This window comes from Dendropsophus ebraccatus, chromosome 9 (genome assembly GCF_027789765.1).
Source record: "Dendropsophus ebraccatus isolate aDenEbr1 chromosome 9, aDenEbr1.pat, whole genome shotgun sequence".
NCBI lineage: Eukaryota > Metazoa > Chordata > Amphibia > Anura > Hylidae > Dendropsophus > Dendropsophus ebraccatus.
Genome location: NC_091462.1, coordinates 32634113 through 32648828, shown reverse-complemented (window position 1 = coordinate 32648828; position 14716 = coordinate 32634113). Strand labels below are relative to the sequence as shown.

The following is a 14716-nucleotide window of genomic DNA, read 5'->3' as shown; positions in this document are numbered from 1 at the left end:
CTTATTTGAGCGGAGAGAGGCGGCAGCGGAGCAGCGCGCTCTCTCCTATAGACAGGCTATGGCACACTGAGGCAGGCGGGAACTTTCCGACGCAGAATTCTGCCTGATTTACTCAGTGTAAACATACCCTTAGGGTGCGTGGACACTACGGAATTCCCGTGAATGACCCACGGCGGATTCCGTCGCTCGTATCCGCACACGGCGGCGCGCATCTCCGCCTGTGCCATAGACACTATTCTCTGCACGGGCGGATTCCGCATTCTGCCTAAAGAATTGAATAGCGTCTATGGCACGGCTGGAGATGCGCGCCACCACGTGCGGGTATGAGCGACGGAATCCGCCGCGGGTCATACGCGGGAATTCCGTAGTGTGCAAGCACCCTTATACCTATAATTAAACTATTTATTGATTCCAGACTGATTACTCCACTGCACCAAAAAATGAGTCCTGCTGTGTTTTCCGTACATTGGCACTTAATCTTTTATAAGTTTAATGTTCTTATATAATGTTTCACTTATGACATCACTATGTGCTTTTACCTAACAGGGTGAGGAACATGAACATATCATGACAGTAAGACAAAGCCTTTTGACAGACATTACAGGGTGAACACGAGATTGTCACAACCAGTTACACTTCAGGAGACATTTTGGCACTCTTTAATTTACAACACACAACATCATTGGAGATGAGCACAGATGTAGAAGTCTATTCTTCCAGACAGTATTAGTTATGGCTGTAGAAATTTACATTGTTAAGTGTTACACAAAAAAAAATGCTTAAAGAACCATACTTAGATGTGTTAAACATGGAATAACCAATGTGACAAAATTATATAGCTTATAAATGGAAGTGGAAAAATGTATTGGACATCAAGCAGGTATCAATATTCAAGCCCACAGCTGTTTAATAGTTTTGTCAATCAAGGGCATAGCCAATATGAGGGTATGAAATAGGTGGCTATCATCTATTACATGCTGCCAATAATTCTCAACAGTATAGTAGTGATCTCCAGGCATCCCTGCTTCTTTGTGAATTTTCAGTTGTATTATAGTACTGTGAGGGATGGTACAGGTGATAAACCTCCTATGATGCACAAGAAGATATGCCCTATTGTCTTTATAGTAGCTGGATGATATACCAAAAGAAAAAAAAGACTATTTAGGTTATTGCTTTGTTTGATTTTATGTCCTGTAATTATAACATTATATTACAAAAGATCTGTCAGGTCTCCTATCTGAGAGCTTCAAAGAAAAGAGGGTGAGATCCTGAGTTCGGCAATATATAACTTTACATGATTCAATTCCAGATTTTCATGTAAAAAGCTGTCTAAATGCTGCCAGGTCTCAAGCAGAAAGCCTGTGAGTCCTCATTTCCCCGCCCACACACAGTGATTGGTTTTTGGAATGTGTGTGGGTGGGGCCAGCAGGACTCACAAGCTTCTAAGTATTTAAACTGCTTTTCATAAATAAATACTGAATCAAATCATAGGTTATTTTATATCCCCGAATTCAGCATCTGTCGCTCTATCCTATGCTGTCCTCAGATTTCGATTTTGCAGATCTGCTTTAAGCTTAGGATCATTTTAATCATGTTGTCAAGTTGTCAGTGCATTTTTTTCAAGTCATTAAGCTTGGTTTAATTTCCATTATTTTATTTTAGATCAGCAACTCTAAAAAAAAAAAAAAAAATGGTTGACATTGTCAGTGAGATGTTCCTCTGCAAGGGAAATCTTAATGGCTACAAATACATGAATGGATATAAATAAATTGTAAACTAATAAAATGTCGTGTTGGTCCAGCATTTTGGAATGAATTCATTTTATTAATTCAATGCTGATAAATTTAAAGTGCTAGAATTGTAATTTTTATGAGCCTACGTACTAGATTTTTCAAAGGGGGACGCGGTTTAACGTTACTTATACCCCCTCCATGCAAATGAGCATTAATAAAAGCTAAATCTTAGCACCCCTTGATAAACCTAGACATATATTTTTACACTTCTGAACTACATTTTAGGGCACTATAGTATAGATACGGGTTCCACTATATATTTTTTTTTTTATTTCTTTGGCTCACAAAGACACTAAATTACAATAAACAGTATTTAGAACTTACCTCAATAATATATACTATATATATTTATATATATAAATAGAATACAATACAAATGGAGGAAAATACAAGACACCTCTTTAACATGGTAAATCTCTGCATATAAATAAGCAAATATTTTCATATACCTATATTTGAACAGTTAAACTGCTGTAAAACTATGACATTGAATCCCAGTTCACAAAGATTTTTTTTTCTCGACAATAATGTACACAATCTACACAAAATAATCCCTAGAAATACAGCAAGAGTATACCTGTTACGACGACTGTGCTACTATAACCCCCTAGACACTAAGACGGGGACGCACAACTATTTATTGGTTAATGCTTTTCAGACGAGTCGTATGTTATGGAGAAAAGCAAACCTATACTGAAAGTAGGATTCTGCCCTATAAGCCTAAGGATTTCTTGTCTGGCAAATTGACGTTAAAAGATGTTCTTCATTGTACCATTAGTGGCAGAGACCTGAAAGAAGCCTGTGCGGCATGAAGAGGCAGTCTAGTGTATAGCAGATGGAAAGGAAGTTGAATGCGGTCAAGGCAAGCATGCAAAGTCCAGTAGGAGAGGAGGGCAATAAGAAGAGGAACATAGGTCTGACAAATTGACGTTAAAAGATGCTCTTTGTTGTGCCTCAGTAGTAGAGACCTGAAGAAAGTCTGTGCAGCATGGAGAGGCAGTCTGGGGTACAGCAGATGGAAAGGAAGTCATGTGCTGTGTATTCAAGCATGCACAATCCAGTAAGGGAGAAGAGCAACAAGAGGAGAAAAATAGGCTCAGCAAGGGTATGTATTTATAATTACAATATAGGGTTAAAATTTAATATATAGAAGGAGCTATTTCACTAAGTAAAAGTAATACTCCCTCATAAACGCTATGTAAATTATCTCATGAAGAAGCACAACTGTTTCCCCAGAAAGCATTGCCTGGCCTATAAGATTCCCTACTATACCAGTTGGTCTCCACAAGGAAAAATACTACCATCAAAATCTATAAATGTTAAAATACATTTCATAAGATCCTTCATGAGGTGTTTACATGGGAATTGTAAGGGCGACTGTATACACTTTTGTTGGTGGCTGTGGTACTCTTGACTCTAGCCTTCTTCTAGTCATAGGTAACATAGCATAAGCTCCATCCTAAAGGGGTTAGGAAAACACAGCTAATTTATTCTTGAAAGGGTGAAAACAGGTGTGGCGCTGTTTTTCTAACACTGTGGGTATGTTGCCAAGGTTGATAGCTATGCGATGGCTGGATATACACGATATTGCACCAGTAAGTGAGTGACTATATACAAGTGTCTCATTATATTTTGAAAGAAGGTTCAATTTGCCATACAAGTAAAACTATTGCACAATCTGGGCTTCTAGGCTTCGAGGAACATTTTTATATATCCCCGGTTATCAGGTCTCTTATTATGTTGGGAATCCTGCTTTATCAGTATTTACTGCTCTAAGCAAAGGCCTATACTACATATGTCAAGGGCCGGCCCTGTACATAAATCTTCACACGGAGACATACAAGTGGATACATTTTACAACACTCAGTTACCTTGGATTTGTACATATCTGACGACCTTAACAAACACATTTATGCCGGTTGTCACTGTACACACCGTAGGTAATATCTCCTTTCTTAAAATGATATACACGTCGGCTTATGTTTGTTAAGGTACCAGAGAAGAGCTATACTGAGGGAGGGTTTCCTAAAGTTTTTTTGTGTTCTTTCACCAAAAAACAAAAATACCATTCAACCAATTGGGTGGCGGTGTAGGTTTCCCCAGCGTAGAGAGGGTTCAATGTATTTGGCACCTATATTACAAATCTTGACCCAATCTCTCAATTTCTTCCACCAAGAAGTCAATGTCTGATTTGGTGGCTGCAGGGTTTGAGACGACCATCCGGAAGAAGTTAGCCTTGTCTCCCTGGGGTTGATATCCCACCATTGTTGTTCCAGATTCCATCATTAGGGCTTTTATCTTTGGAGCAACCTTGAAGAAAACAGACTCATGATTAGACAATTGTGACAAACCTTAGGATTTGCTAGAGAAATTCTAGCCTTAATGGTGCGTTCACACCTACAGGATCTGCAGCTGATTTTCTGCAGCAGATTTTATTTAAATAACTGAACACAGCATCAAATCTGCTGCAGATCCTGTAGGTGTGAACGCACCCTAAAGGGGTATTCTGGGCAAAATCCACAGGATAGCTCATCAGTAATGTTTGCCCAGAATCCCCCTTTAAAGGAGAAGTCCAGTGAATATTTTTAAGAAAGTATTGCGCCCCAAAAGTTATACAAATCACCAATATACACTTATTACAGGAAAAGCTTATAAAGTCCTTTTTTTCCTGCACTTACTACTGGATCAAGGCTTCACTTCCTGGATAAAATGGTCATGTCACTTCCTGGATAAAATGGTGATGTCACGACCCGACTCCCAGAGCTGTGCGGGCTGTGGCTGCTGGAGAGGATGATGGCAGAGGGATGCTCAGTGTCCCTCCAGTGCCCTGTGTCCCTCAGTGTCCCCCTGCCATCATCCTGTCCAGCAGCAACAGCCCGCACAGCTCTGGGAGTCGGGTCGTGACATCACCATTTTATCCAGGAAGAGACATCACCATTTAATCCAGGAAGTGACATCACCATGTTATCCAGGAAGTGAAGCCTTGATGCAGTAGTAAGTGTAGGGGAAAAAGCACTTTATGTGCATTTCGCATAATAAGTGTATATTGGGGATTTGTATAACTTTTGGGGGCAATACAATACCTTAATAAAAATTTTTGCCGGACTTAAATCTCACACAGATATGATTAGATTTAAACGGCCAAAGTGTTGGTGCTGAGACTCCCACTGATCGCTAGATATTGCAGGGGGGAGTATGCGGCTGGGTGCCTCACTCCCTGGCTTGCTGCTTGAGTCAACTTGTTGCAGGACTCAGGCTCCATAGACATACACCATTGGGGAGTATGTCTATGGAGTAAAGTGGGGAGTGAACAGCTGCCTGGCTTCAGATGGAGGAATGATAATTAGCTGCATTATGAATGGGAGGGGAAATCAGTGCACCAGGGGGCTAAGCCCACTTCCAATGCACCAGACTTGCTCATTTGCATATTAAGACAACATTATCTGTGGAGCAATGCAATAATAATGTTCTCTTGGATGCAACACACAATGTGATGTCACTGGTCAGCTTACCTTTGTGCAATACAGGATAAACTACTATGGTAGATGAAAAAAAATTCTTTATTTGTAAAATTGGACTTTGCCTTACAAGGGGGACCTTCTTCTTCCTCAGGTTCATATGTTTTATATAGGGAGAACCAAGTAGACCCCCCCCCCCCCCCCCCCCCCCCGCTTTTCTTGTTCTCAGTATCAAGGAGATATTTGATAAGCTGTTGAATGGTAATACTCACCTTATGCAGCTTTTCTTGCCTTTCTTCACTTGGGGGCATGCCTCTAATGCCTGGGGGAATGTACCAGAAGCAGACGTTTGTGTGTTCAGGCTAGAAAATAATACAAACCCAAATCAGTAATCTATTAGCTGATAATACAAGTAATACATTACTTACATAAGGCAAATACTGCTATGATAAGTACACAAATCCCGAAGAGTGATATATCTGCTTTACTACTTGTGCACTGATAACCCCTGACCTCTGCATGAAGCTCTGCACATTTTCCTTTCCTACTTGATTGCACAGCTGGAGAACAGAGGTCAGAGGTTATCAGTGCAGTAAAGCAGAGATCTCTGTCTTCTGCTTGTTAACCCTTTTTTGTGTTGCAGCATGTAAGTAAACATTGGGTCACTTACACACTGCAGTACATAAGGGGTTAAGCAGTAGGACACACACTCTTACCTTGTCCCCTGGGCCCCTCTCCTGCACAGGCCCCATAGCGACACAACTCTATGGTAGCTACACCACTGCACATGACCAATAATTATGAGCGAAGGAAAAATGATCTTTCTGGATATGTTCTGGGAATATTATGATAACATTTATTCATTCATTCATTTATTCATTCAAGAAGGTTTATTCAAGGATGAAAGATTTTTTTTATCCTTGAAAGATCTGTCTGTTGGCCTAATTTTCAAACACAGGCAACTTTTCTTCCACATGATGACAATCTTGTTTGTCATCAGACATGTCAAAAGTTATTGATTGCAGCGGGTCTGACTGCTAGGACCCATTAAGATTAGAAGGTACAGCCAGAGAGAGATCCCTGGCTGTATCTCCTTACCAGCTTATTCCAACAATGGAAATCTAGGGAGGCTACATTGTTGGAATTAGCGAGCGGCCGGGGAGTGTATTGAGCTACTGCCACACTCTCTCCCCGGCTATATCTTGTGAGACCCACTGTGATCAATAACTTTTGACATGCCTTATGACATGTCAAAAGATGTTTTTTTTTTTATTACAGGTACTCTTTGAATTTTACCTAACAAATTATAATTTTGGGTAAAATTGCCCATTTTCATCAACCTTAGGGTATGTTCACACTACTTCATTCTATGCACAGGTACATTCCGCTGCGTGCCCAAAGAATGAACGAGTTCATTCTTCGGGCCAGCGGCGGAATCTGCCTGTGCATAGAATGGAGACTATAGCACAGGCAGAGATGCGGAATCCGCAGCGGCTGATCCGCCCGGGTTCCGTAGTGTGCATATACCCTTAGTCTTATATGCATTGACTCTTTAAGACATAAGGCAGGTCAGAAGAAGTGGAACAAACTACCAAAATTATTCCAATACTTTCTTTAGATGTGTGAAGACTAGACATGAGCGAACCTGGAGCATGCTAGAGTCCATCCGAACCCGAACTTTCAGCATTTGATTAGCGGTGGATGCTGAACTTTGATAAAGCCCTAAGGCTATGTGGAAATCATGGATATAGTCATTGGCTGTATCCATGTTTTCCAGACAACCTTAGAGCTTTATCCAAGTTCAGCAGCCCCGGCTAATCAAATACCGATCGTTCGGGTTCAGATGGACTCGAACCCGAACCCGGTTCGCTCATCTCTAGTGAAGACTAACCTCTCCTTTGAAGACCATCTCAAAATCTTCCCGATTGCAGATCTTTGCATATAAATATTCAGACAGCTCCATGCATTTGTTGACCTGTTGTTCGAACCCTACGGTGCCCTGTTAAGGAAGAAAAAAAATTTAAATGATTTACAGATCAGAAAAATGATCCAAAATGATGCACACAAATGCATATGAGTTTTTATCCATAAAAAAAAAAGAAAAAAAAAGAAAAAAAAAACACTAATCCACAAAACACAAATCCAAAAAGCACTAAAATCATCTATTATGTAGGGTTGTGTACCTTAGGCAGTCACTTGAACCTGGTGGTGGGTTTTGACGACTTTAGTATAAGAGTGTGGACTACATAAGGAAACCATAAGTCCCTATTCTGCCCCCCAAAATCCCAGCGAATTAAATCTATTTTAGTTTTCACTCCAATGATTTATCGTTCTTTCCTAATTTCATTCATTCCAGTGCTGCCTGGAGCTCCCCACTTCGATCATCCATAGCACTGGAGTTGATATGGACCATGTAGGCTGAGGGGTAGAGAAATTGCTCTGTTTGTTTACACTCCCCCCTTCCCCCATGTAGATGGTGAATGTAATTTACATTCATGCATTTTGCCTTATATGGCTTGAACGTGACTAATATCATGTCTACCTTCGCTTTCCACATTAACCAGAATTTGAATATATCCACATGGCGTCCACATTGTATTGCTTTGTCTCCAGTGTCGTATGATATGTCATATTGCTTGTCTTGTTGGAAGAGGTATCCCGCACACATCTGATTACATCCTTGAAGTAAACCCTAGGGGATAGAAAGAAGATAGTGATGAATAATAATAATAATAATAATAAGGATCACTTTCTTTCTCTTCATATATGTAAAGTACCTTTTCTATGTAGGGAATTAAAATAAGCACATGAAAACTGTGTGACCACATAAAGTAGATTTTAGTGCCCTAATCTATATTGTAGCATCCTTAAAAGTAACCACGTGAGCGGCGTCCCCCATACAGTTCCCCCACAGAGATGTCCCTTAAGAGTCTATCTACTCTATGGCGACCATAAGATGTATATCTCTCCCCTATTAGCCCAGATTCAGAGATACCATAAATAAGAAACGCGTCGGTTACTTTTAAGTACAATAAAGTTATAAATTTTAAGTGATCTGAAGGAATCTGTTTTTTTCTGTGTGAATACCCCGGTATCCAGGGGCTTTGCCTTCGTGCTCAACAATTGTTGCACAAGAAACTAATGGATATATAGACTGGGCGCGGACCAAACATATTTCCTCTTACCTTTAATATTTAGGTTGCATAGTTCATTGTAATTTTTATATTACTCTTACCAGTAAAGGCTTCTGAACAATTACTACATCTGTAGTCTTCTTATGTAAATTATTACCTTTTCCCTTAAGAGAATCGCAGAACATTGAAGTAAAACACCCATCATCTTGTGGGGATTCCAAGTCACAGAGTCAGCTCTGTAAAAGAAATATACAGGGATTCTTTACATTCTATGAAGCTAAATATTCATATTTAAAAGTTTAGTTAAATGACCTTCAGACGTGTTTTACATTGGAGGGATCTATAACCTTAAAATGGCAATCTATAGCAAAGGAGTCCACTGAGTACCTGGACTCAATGCTATGGGTTTATTATTGGAAATCTATATCACAATGTTAGAAAAGGGACAATGATTTCACCATTTTAGCCAGTGGAAACAAGCATCATACATCAAAAGATTCATTACCTATGGACTTCCCGTTTAAGTCAGGTATTTAAACAGTGTCATTAGATTTAGATGGAGTCTAGGTATGTGCAAAAATCAGCCCAAACCACTGAAGGTGAAGTGACTAACTCTGATCTGGTGACAGGTCCTGAAATTATAGTGCCAGAAGCAGGAAACATACAGAACTGGAAGGATGACCTATCATGACTAGACATCTGGGTCAGAGCTCCATCAGAATGTCAGGTCTTTTTTGGTGTCCCTGGTATGTAGTGGTAAGTGCCATCTGGCCTCATCCATCAAAAGTGGTTCAAAGAAAGCCAGCTGGAGAATTAGCGGTTATGGGGGAAGCACCCCTTTATGGCCGCAGTATTCCCTAATGGCAGCATCAAGCAGGATAATGCCCCCCGCCACACTGCGGAAATTGTTCAGGAATCATTGACTTGGCCATTCCAATTGTCCATCTGTGAGATGCAATGGAAAAATAAGCCCAATGTGTCATAGCCCCAACTGACTTCACCTGTTCCCATATATGTGATAGGTCAGGTGAGGAAATATGGATCAGTCCAGAGGCTGCCGGCTGCTATCACAGTTATTGGTTGGTTACTTGGCAGCTCACAGCCTTCTGAAGGCAGGCTGTATTAGTTCACAGTTCACTGCAGTATACATGTATTGCAGTGAACTGTAAAATCAATCAAATTATTGCTTTTACAAGACTCCTTGGTGCACTAAAAAAGTATTTAAAAAAAAAAGTACAAAAAAAAATTAAGTATACAGTAAAAAAAAAAAAATTAAATTGCCCCAAATGACAAAATTACAGATTTTTTAGTAACATCACATCCAGAAATAAAAAGTGATGGGTGGGGTGTTAGATGGGTGGTGATGGGGGTGATGGGCACAGTTTTTAAAAATTTTGTGGAAAAGCAAAACATAAAGTATATAAATTCTGCTGCCTCTTCTAGTGCTTACAATTAGACACAGGCAGTATATAGCCCATTATACTGTATATTGTGGTCTCGCTTGGTTAATGGGTTATTCACATAGTTATCCCCACAATATTCTATGAGGACAGAACATCTAGGCTCTGATCTTTTTCAATACTAGAAAAGTAAATGCTCCAAAGCAGCGATGTCCTCTATAATGTTTATTTGCCGTTGTATTAAGCGTCTCCACTTCTCCCCTGACGTTCCTTCTCTATATCCTGAGGCTTCCATAGAAAAGCCATGCTTTGTAAATGAATCTACAGTGTGCAGCCCTTATATAACACACAGCAGCGTCGTGTTCCAATTGTCCCTTTGCCGTCAGCGCTTCTGCTTTTACAGAAGGACCCCTTGATGTTTATAGCAATAGATTGGGTCTCATTTATAATCTCGGCAACCTTATTCTTACTGACGTTTTTTGTCAAGTTTCAGTGGGGCAAATAAAGAGGTCATGTCGCTGTGGATCCTCCTCGGGCAATGGAAAAGAAAAAAAAAAAAAGGCAAGGCAGAACGTTTGGAATGTCAGCTAGTGTCTGATCAATAGATGCTAATGAGAACCTTGATATCAAACATGTCACATTGGATCCTGTGATAAGAACCATCCAGTTTGGCAGTGTCTGCCCTCCGCACTTGTTATCTCTGCTGAGGATGCATACTTTGACTTTTTCGCACTTCTTACAAGATATTCTATTGAAAAGGTCATCTAAGATGGACAGTGTAAAGGCCGGGGATATTTACTGCAACTCACTCCATATACCCAATGCATATGCTGAAACTTTTAAAGCAGAACCCCCAACCCACCCACAAACCGATGGTACAGTTGTGTTGCCGCTGTGAATTCATGTCTGTCCAGGGGGTCAAATATCTCCTGGTGCTGTTCTTTTTGTAAAAACACTCTTATAATCTGGTGTTTTAATAAGACGAGGCCTAGAGTATCTGTGCCCTAGGACTGCAGCACCTCTTTCTTCTTGCTATGCCCTTGGGGCTGGTAGGGCGGGCAGCAAGAAGAAAGAGGCGCTGCAGGCCTAGGGCACAGATGCTCTAGGCCCCATCTCATTGGCACAGCACCACCAGATGAAACGAGCAGTTTTATTTAAAGAAAGGATGTCACTGGGAGATACTTGGTCCCCGGCATGGGGCATGGATTGACCATGGCAGTGCAACGGTACCAGCAGTTTGAGAGGTGGGGTATTAAAATTGTTTCATAAATTTTTACAATTATCAGTCAAAATTTTTGTAGGCTTGTTAAAGTCATTTGCACAAATAATCTGGTTTAGAGTTGAATAAAGTCATTTTCATAATTGACAATAGTGAGGGCGTGACATGGAGCACGCAGAAGAGACTGGCATCCCTGCCTAGTGTGGTGTATAATAAGGCCCAAATGGGTAACCTCAAGCTCCTGGTCACCAATACAAGTTCTATTACATAGACCCAAAGTATGATACATTATTAATAGAACAGGTTTTGTCATAGGGGACAGAAGTAAGCCTTCAGGAAAGGCAACAGTAATTTCCTAACCGGATCAAGAGCAATGAAAACTCTACATCCACTTTGCTATGTGTCTAAGACACAAAAGATCTTCTATAGGGATTTGCTACTGCTCTGGGCAGTTCTTGATATGGACAGAGGTGGCAGCAGAGAGCTCTGTGTCATTACTTTAATAAAAGAATTTACAGATCTGTATAACTTTTTGGCACCAGTTGATTTAAAAATATTTATTTTCTGTGGAGTACCCATTTAACAAGTAATGATGGGCATTCAGAACAAGATACACATATCAATGATGTTGTAACCCCCCCCCTTGACTGATGAGATAGGTTAATAAATTCCACAGTTTACATAGTATTAACTTGCTCAGTTCCTTATTTACTTGCCTTTCTATTCCGTTCATCTTATGACGATGCTTCCTGGACACAAGGAGTCCTCCTCCCCATGCAGCCTGGGTCAGGAAACAAAATGCACATCAGCCCCATGATATCTTTACATGACTGGTTTGCAGGGTGACCATTACTTACATCTACGTGAAGCCAAATGTTGTACTTTTCACATATGTCTGCTATTTCTTCTATGGGATCAAATGCTCCATGGACTGTGGTCCCAGCAGTAGCATTTACATAAAGCGGAACATGGCCCTGCAAGGAAGACAAGACTGCTGTAAGTACATGCAGCACTTTTTTTTTTTATTCCCCAGGAGGCCATAGCTGTGTACTTATTTTACAATGTGAAACAAAACATACTGTATGAAACTACCTAACTATTAGAACTAGCTCAATATCATAATCAGTATTTAAGAGTCCACTGGGCAGTCCATCTGCAGGTAAGTGCCCTTAGTGTTTAAGAGAAACCTCTTCCAAATCTCTCCCCTCCTCTCTTCAGTGGTTATTTGCTTTTGGATATTTTAAAGGAGCGAAAATGTTTTATTAAAGTATTGTATTGCCCCCAAAAAGTTATACAAATCACCAATATACACTTACTACGGGAGATGCTTATAAAGTGCTTTTTTCTTACTACTTACTACTGCATCAAAGCTTCACTTCCTGAATAACATGGTGATGTCACTTCCTGGATAACATAGTGATGTCACTTCCTGGATAACATGGTGATGTCACGCCCCGACTCCCAGAGCTGTGTGGGCTGTGGCTGCTAGAGAGGATGATGGCACTTTATAAGCATTTCCCGTAATAAGTGTATATTGGTGAGTTGTATAACTTTTGGGGGCAATACAATACTTATAATTATAATAATTTGCCAGACTTCTCCTTTAAGGCATTTTAGTTTAAGGTTATGCTTCTCTCCCTCCTCCCCTCCTTCCCCCTTCTATACCCCTCCATTTCCCACTGGAATGATCTGGTAAGAACATTAAAAAATTCCTGGATTCTCTGTGAACCTCTTTTTCACATTTCTCTGTTCTTTCTGCCCCTTTGACACTGCGCCAGTCTGCCGGAATAAAAAAAGTTTCTTTACAGTAATATTGGCCCCAGGGAATAGAAAGACCAGGCATGGATTGGGAAACCGTAATGGGCAGTACTAGGGGTTCGGGGGCAGTGTCGATGTAAAGATTTTTGTTAATGGGCAGCACGCAGTATTTGCTTGGGTATCAAGTACTTTTGAGTAGCCTGATGCTCGAGCGAATACTTTACTCGAACCCGCTCATCTTTAAGGGTATGTTCACATTGAGCAAAGCAAGCGGAAATTACCAGCGGAACCCCTGTCAGAATCCCACCTGCCTCACTGTCTCAATGTGATGTGTCGCAAGCCTCCTCTCTCCACTCAAAGAATCGACTATTCTTTTATCAGAGAGTGCAAGACTGCACATTAACAGTAAGGCAGGTGGGATTTCCGAGCGGAGTTCACAGCGGGGGTTTTGCTTGGAATTTCCGCCTGTTTTGCTCAATGTGTATGTTTTCTAATGAAAATGTTTTACAGTTCATAAAGAGTAGCTATGTACATGATTGAAGATCTACATACCTTTTGTTTAGCTTCAATGATTTTAGCCTCCAGTTCTGCAGGAATGAGCTTCCCTCTGAAATCATTATAGTAATTTATTAGTATGTAATAAAACAGACTGATTGTGAGACTGTGAGAAGCGGAATATTGGGTACTCCAGCAGAAAAAAAAATCTTTCAAATAAACTGCTGTCAGAAAGTTATAAACGTTTGTAACTTTAATTTAAAACTCTAACGTCTTCCACTACTTATCAGCTGCTGTATGTCCTGCAGGAAGTAGTGTATTCTTTCCAGTCTGACACAGTGCTCTATGCTGCCACCTCTGTCCATGTCAAGAACTGTCCAGAGCAGCAGCAAATCCTCATAGAAACCTGTACTGCCCAGCACAGTTCCTGCTGCAGACAGAGGTGGCAGCAGAGAGCAGACTGAAAATAATACACCACTTCCTGCAGGACATACAGCAGCTTATAAGTACTGGAAGACTGAAGCTTTTTAAATAAAAGTAAATTACAAATTTATATAACTTTCTGACACCAGTTGATTTGAAAGAATTTTTTTTTGAGCCAGAGTACCTCTGTAAAGTCAAGGTACATGGTGACTTTGACTATGTGACATGTTTCAGGGCCCAAAATTGCTTTGTCAAAATTGAATTGTGTTGTGTTTGGACCTAAAAGTCTCATGAAGTCCATCAAGGATGTGTTTCTGGTTGCAGTCATGGCATTATGTGGGTCGCAACACAACCACGTTTAATGCCATAAGCTGTGATCAGCTACTAAACACATTGCACAACCAAAGACAATGTCAATACTGACAACAATAATGGTAACAACAAACACCCCATTATAAACATTATATATTACAGTCATCATTTACCTCTCATCGCATTTTATCAAGATCACGTTCTCCGTTCCAAATCCCAGCGCTGCTCCCGCCTTCTTCATTGAATAATGACTCTAAAAAAGTACGGATATTCTCGTCAATACATTTTACATTCTTTTAATCTCATTGTATATAGGTTACAGTTCAGTATAGCTTTATTGGATTAGGCAGGCTTCACACTGCATTTTTGCTGTCAGTTTAATGTATCCGTTTTTAAATGGTTACTTTTAATGTAAAAGAACGTACAACGTAAAAAATAATAATAAAGAAAAATGCATCCATTTTGATCTATATATATATATATATATATATATAACTATATATATATATATATATATATATATATATATATATAGTCAATGGAAAAACGGAACCAAAAGGACTGCACACAATTGCATCCGGTTTTTCATAAAACGTATACTTTAAACAGACTGCAAAAACGCAGTGTGAACCCAGCCTAACTAATAAGGTGACATAAATCATGGTTTTATAATAATGTAATTCCAGGGTAATGATTAAAGGACAACTCCGGCGAAAATTTTTTT

At 40.0% G+C, this 14716-nt stretch overlaps 1 protein-coding gene across 3 annotated transcripts in view; it reads right to left on the bottom strand.

Annotated features, from left to right (window-relative positions):
- Positions 1–300: 300 nt before the first annotated feature.
- Positions 301–14716, bottom strand: part of GAD1 (glutamate decarboxylase 1) — a 60291-nt gene continuing 45875 nt past the window's right edge. For all 3 annotated transcript variants that reach the window (XM_069982891.1, XM_069982893.1, XM_069982892.1), the window contains 9 exons: positions 14166–14245; positions 13315–13369; positions 11862–11978; positions 11721–11785; positions 8543–8621; positions 7794–7943; positions 7143–7250; positions 5524–5613; positions 301–4103 (listed from right to left, as the gene is read on the bottom strand). In XM_069982891.1, the coding sequence (XP_069838992.1) occupies positions 3930–4103; positions 5524–5613; positions 7143–7250; positions 7794–7943; positions 8543–8621; positions 11721–11785; positions 11862–11978; positions 13315–13369; positions 14166–14245 (918 nt within the window). In that variant the 3' untranslated portion in view covers positions 301–3929. The remainder of the gene's footprint in view (positions 4104–5523; positions 5614–7142; positions 7251–7793; positions 7944–8542; positions 8622–11720; positions 11786–11861; positions 11979–13314; positions 13370–14165; positions 14246–14716) is intronic.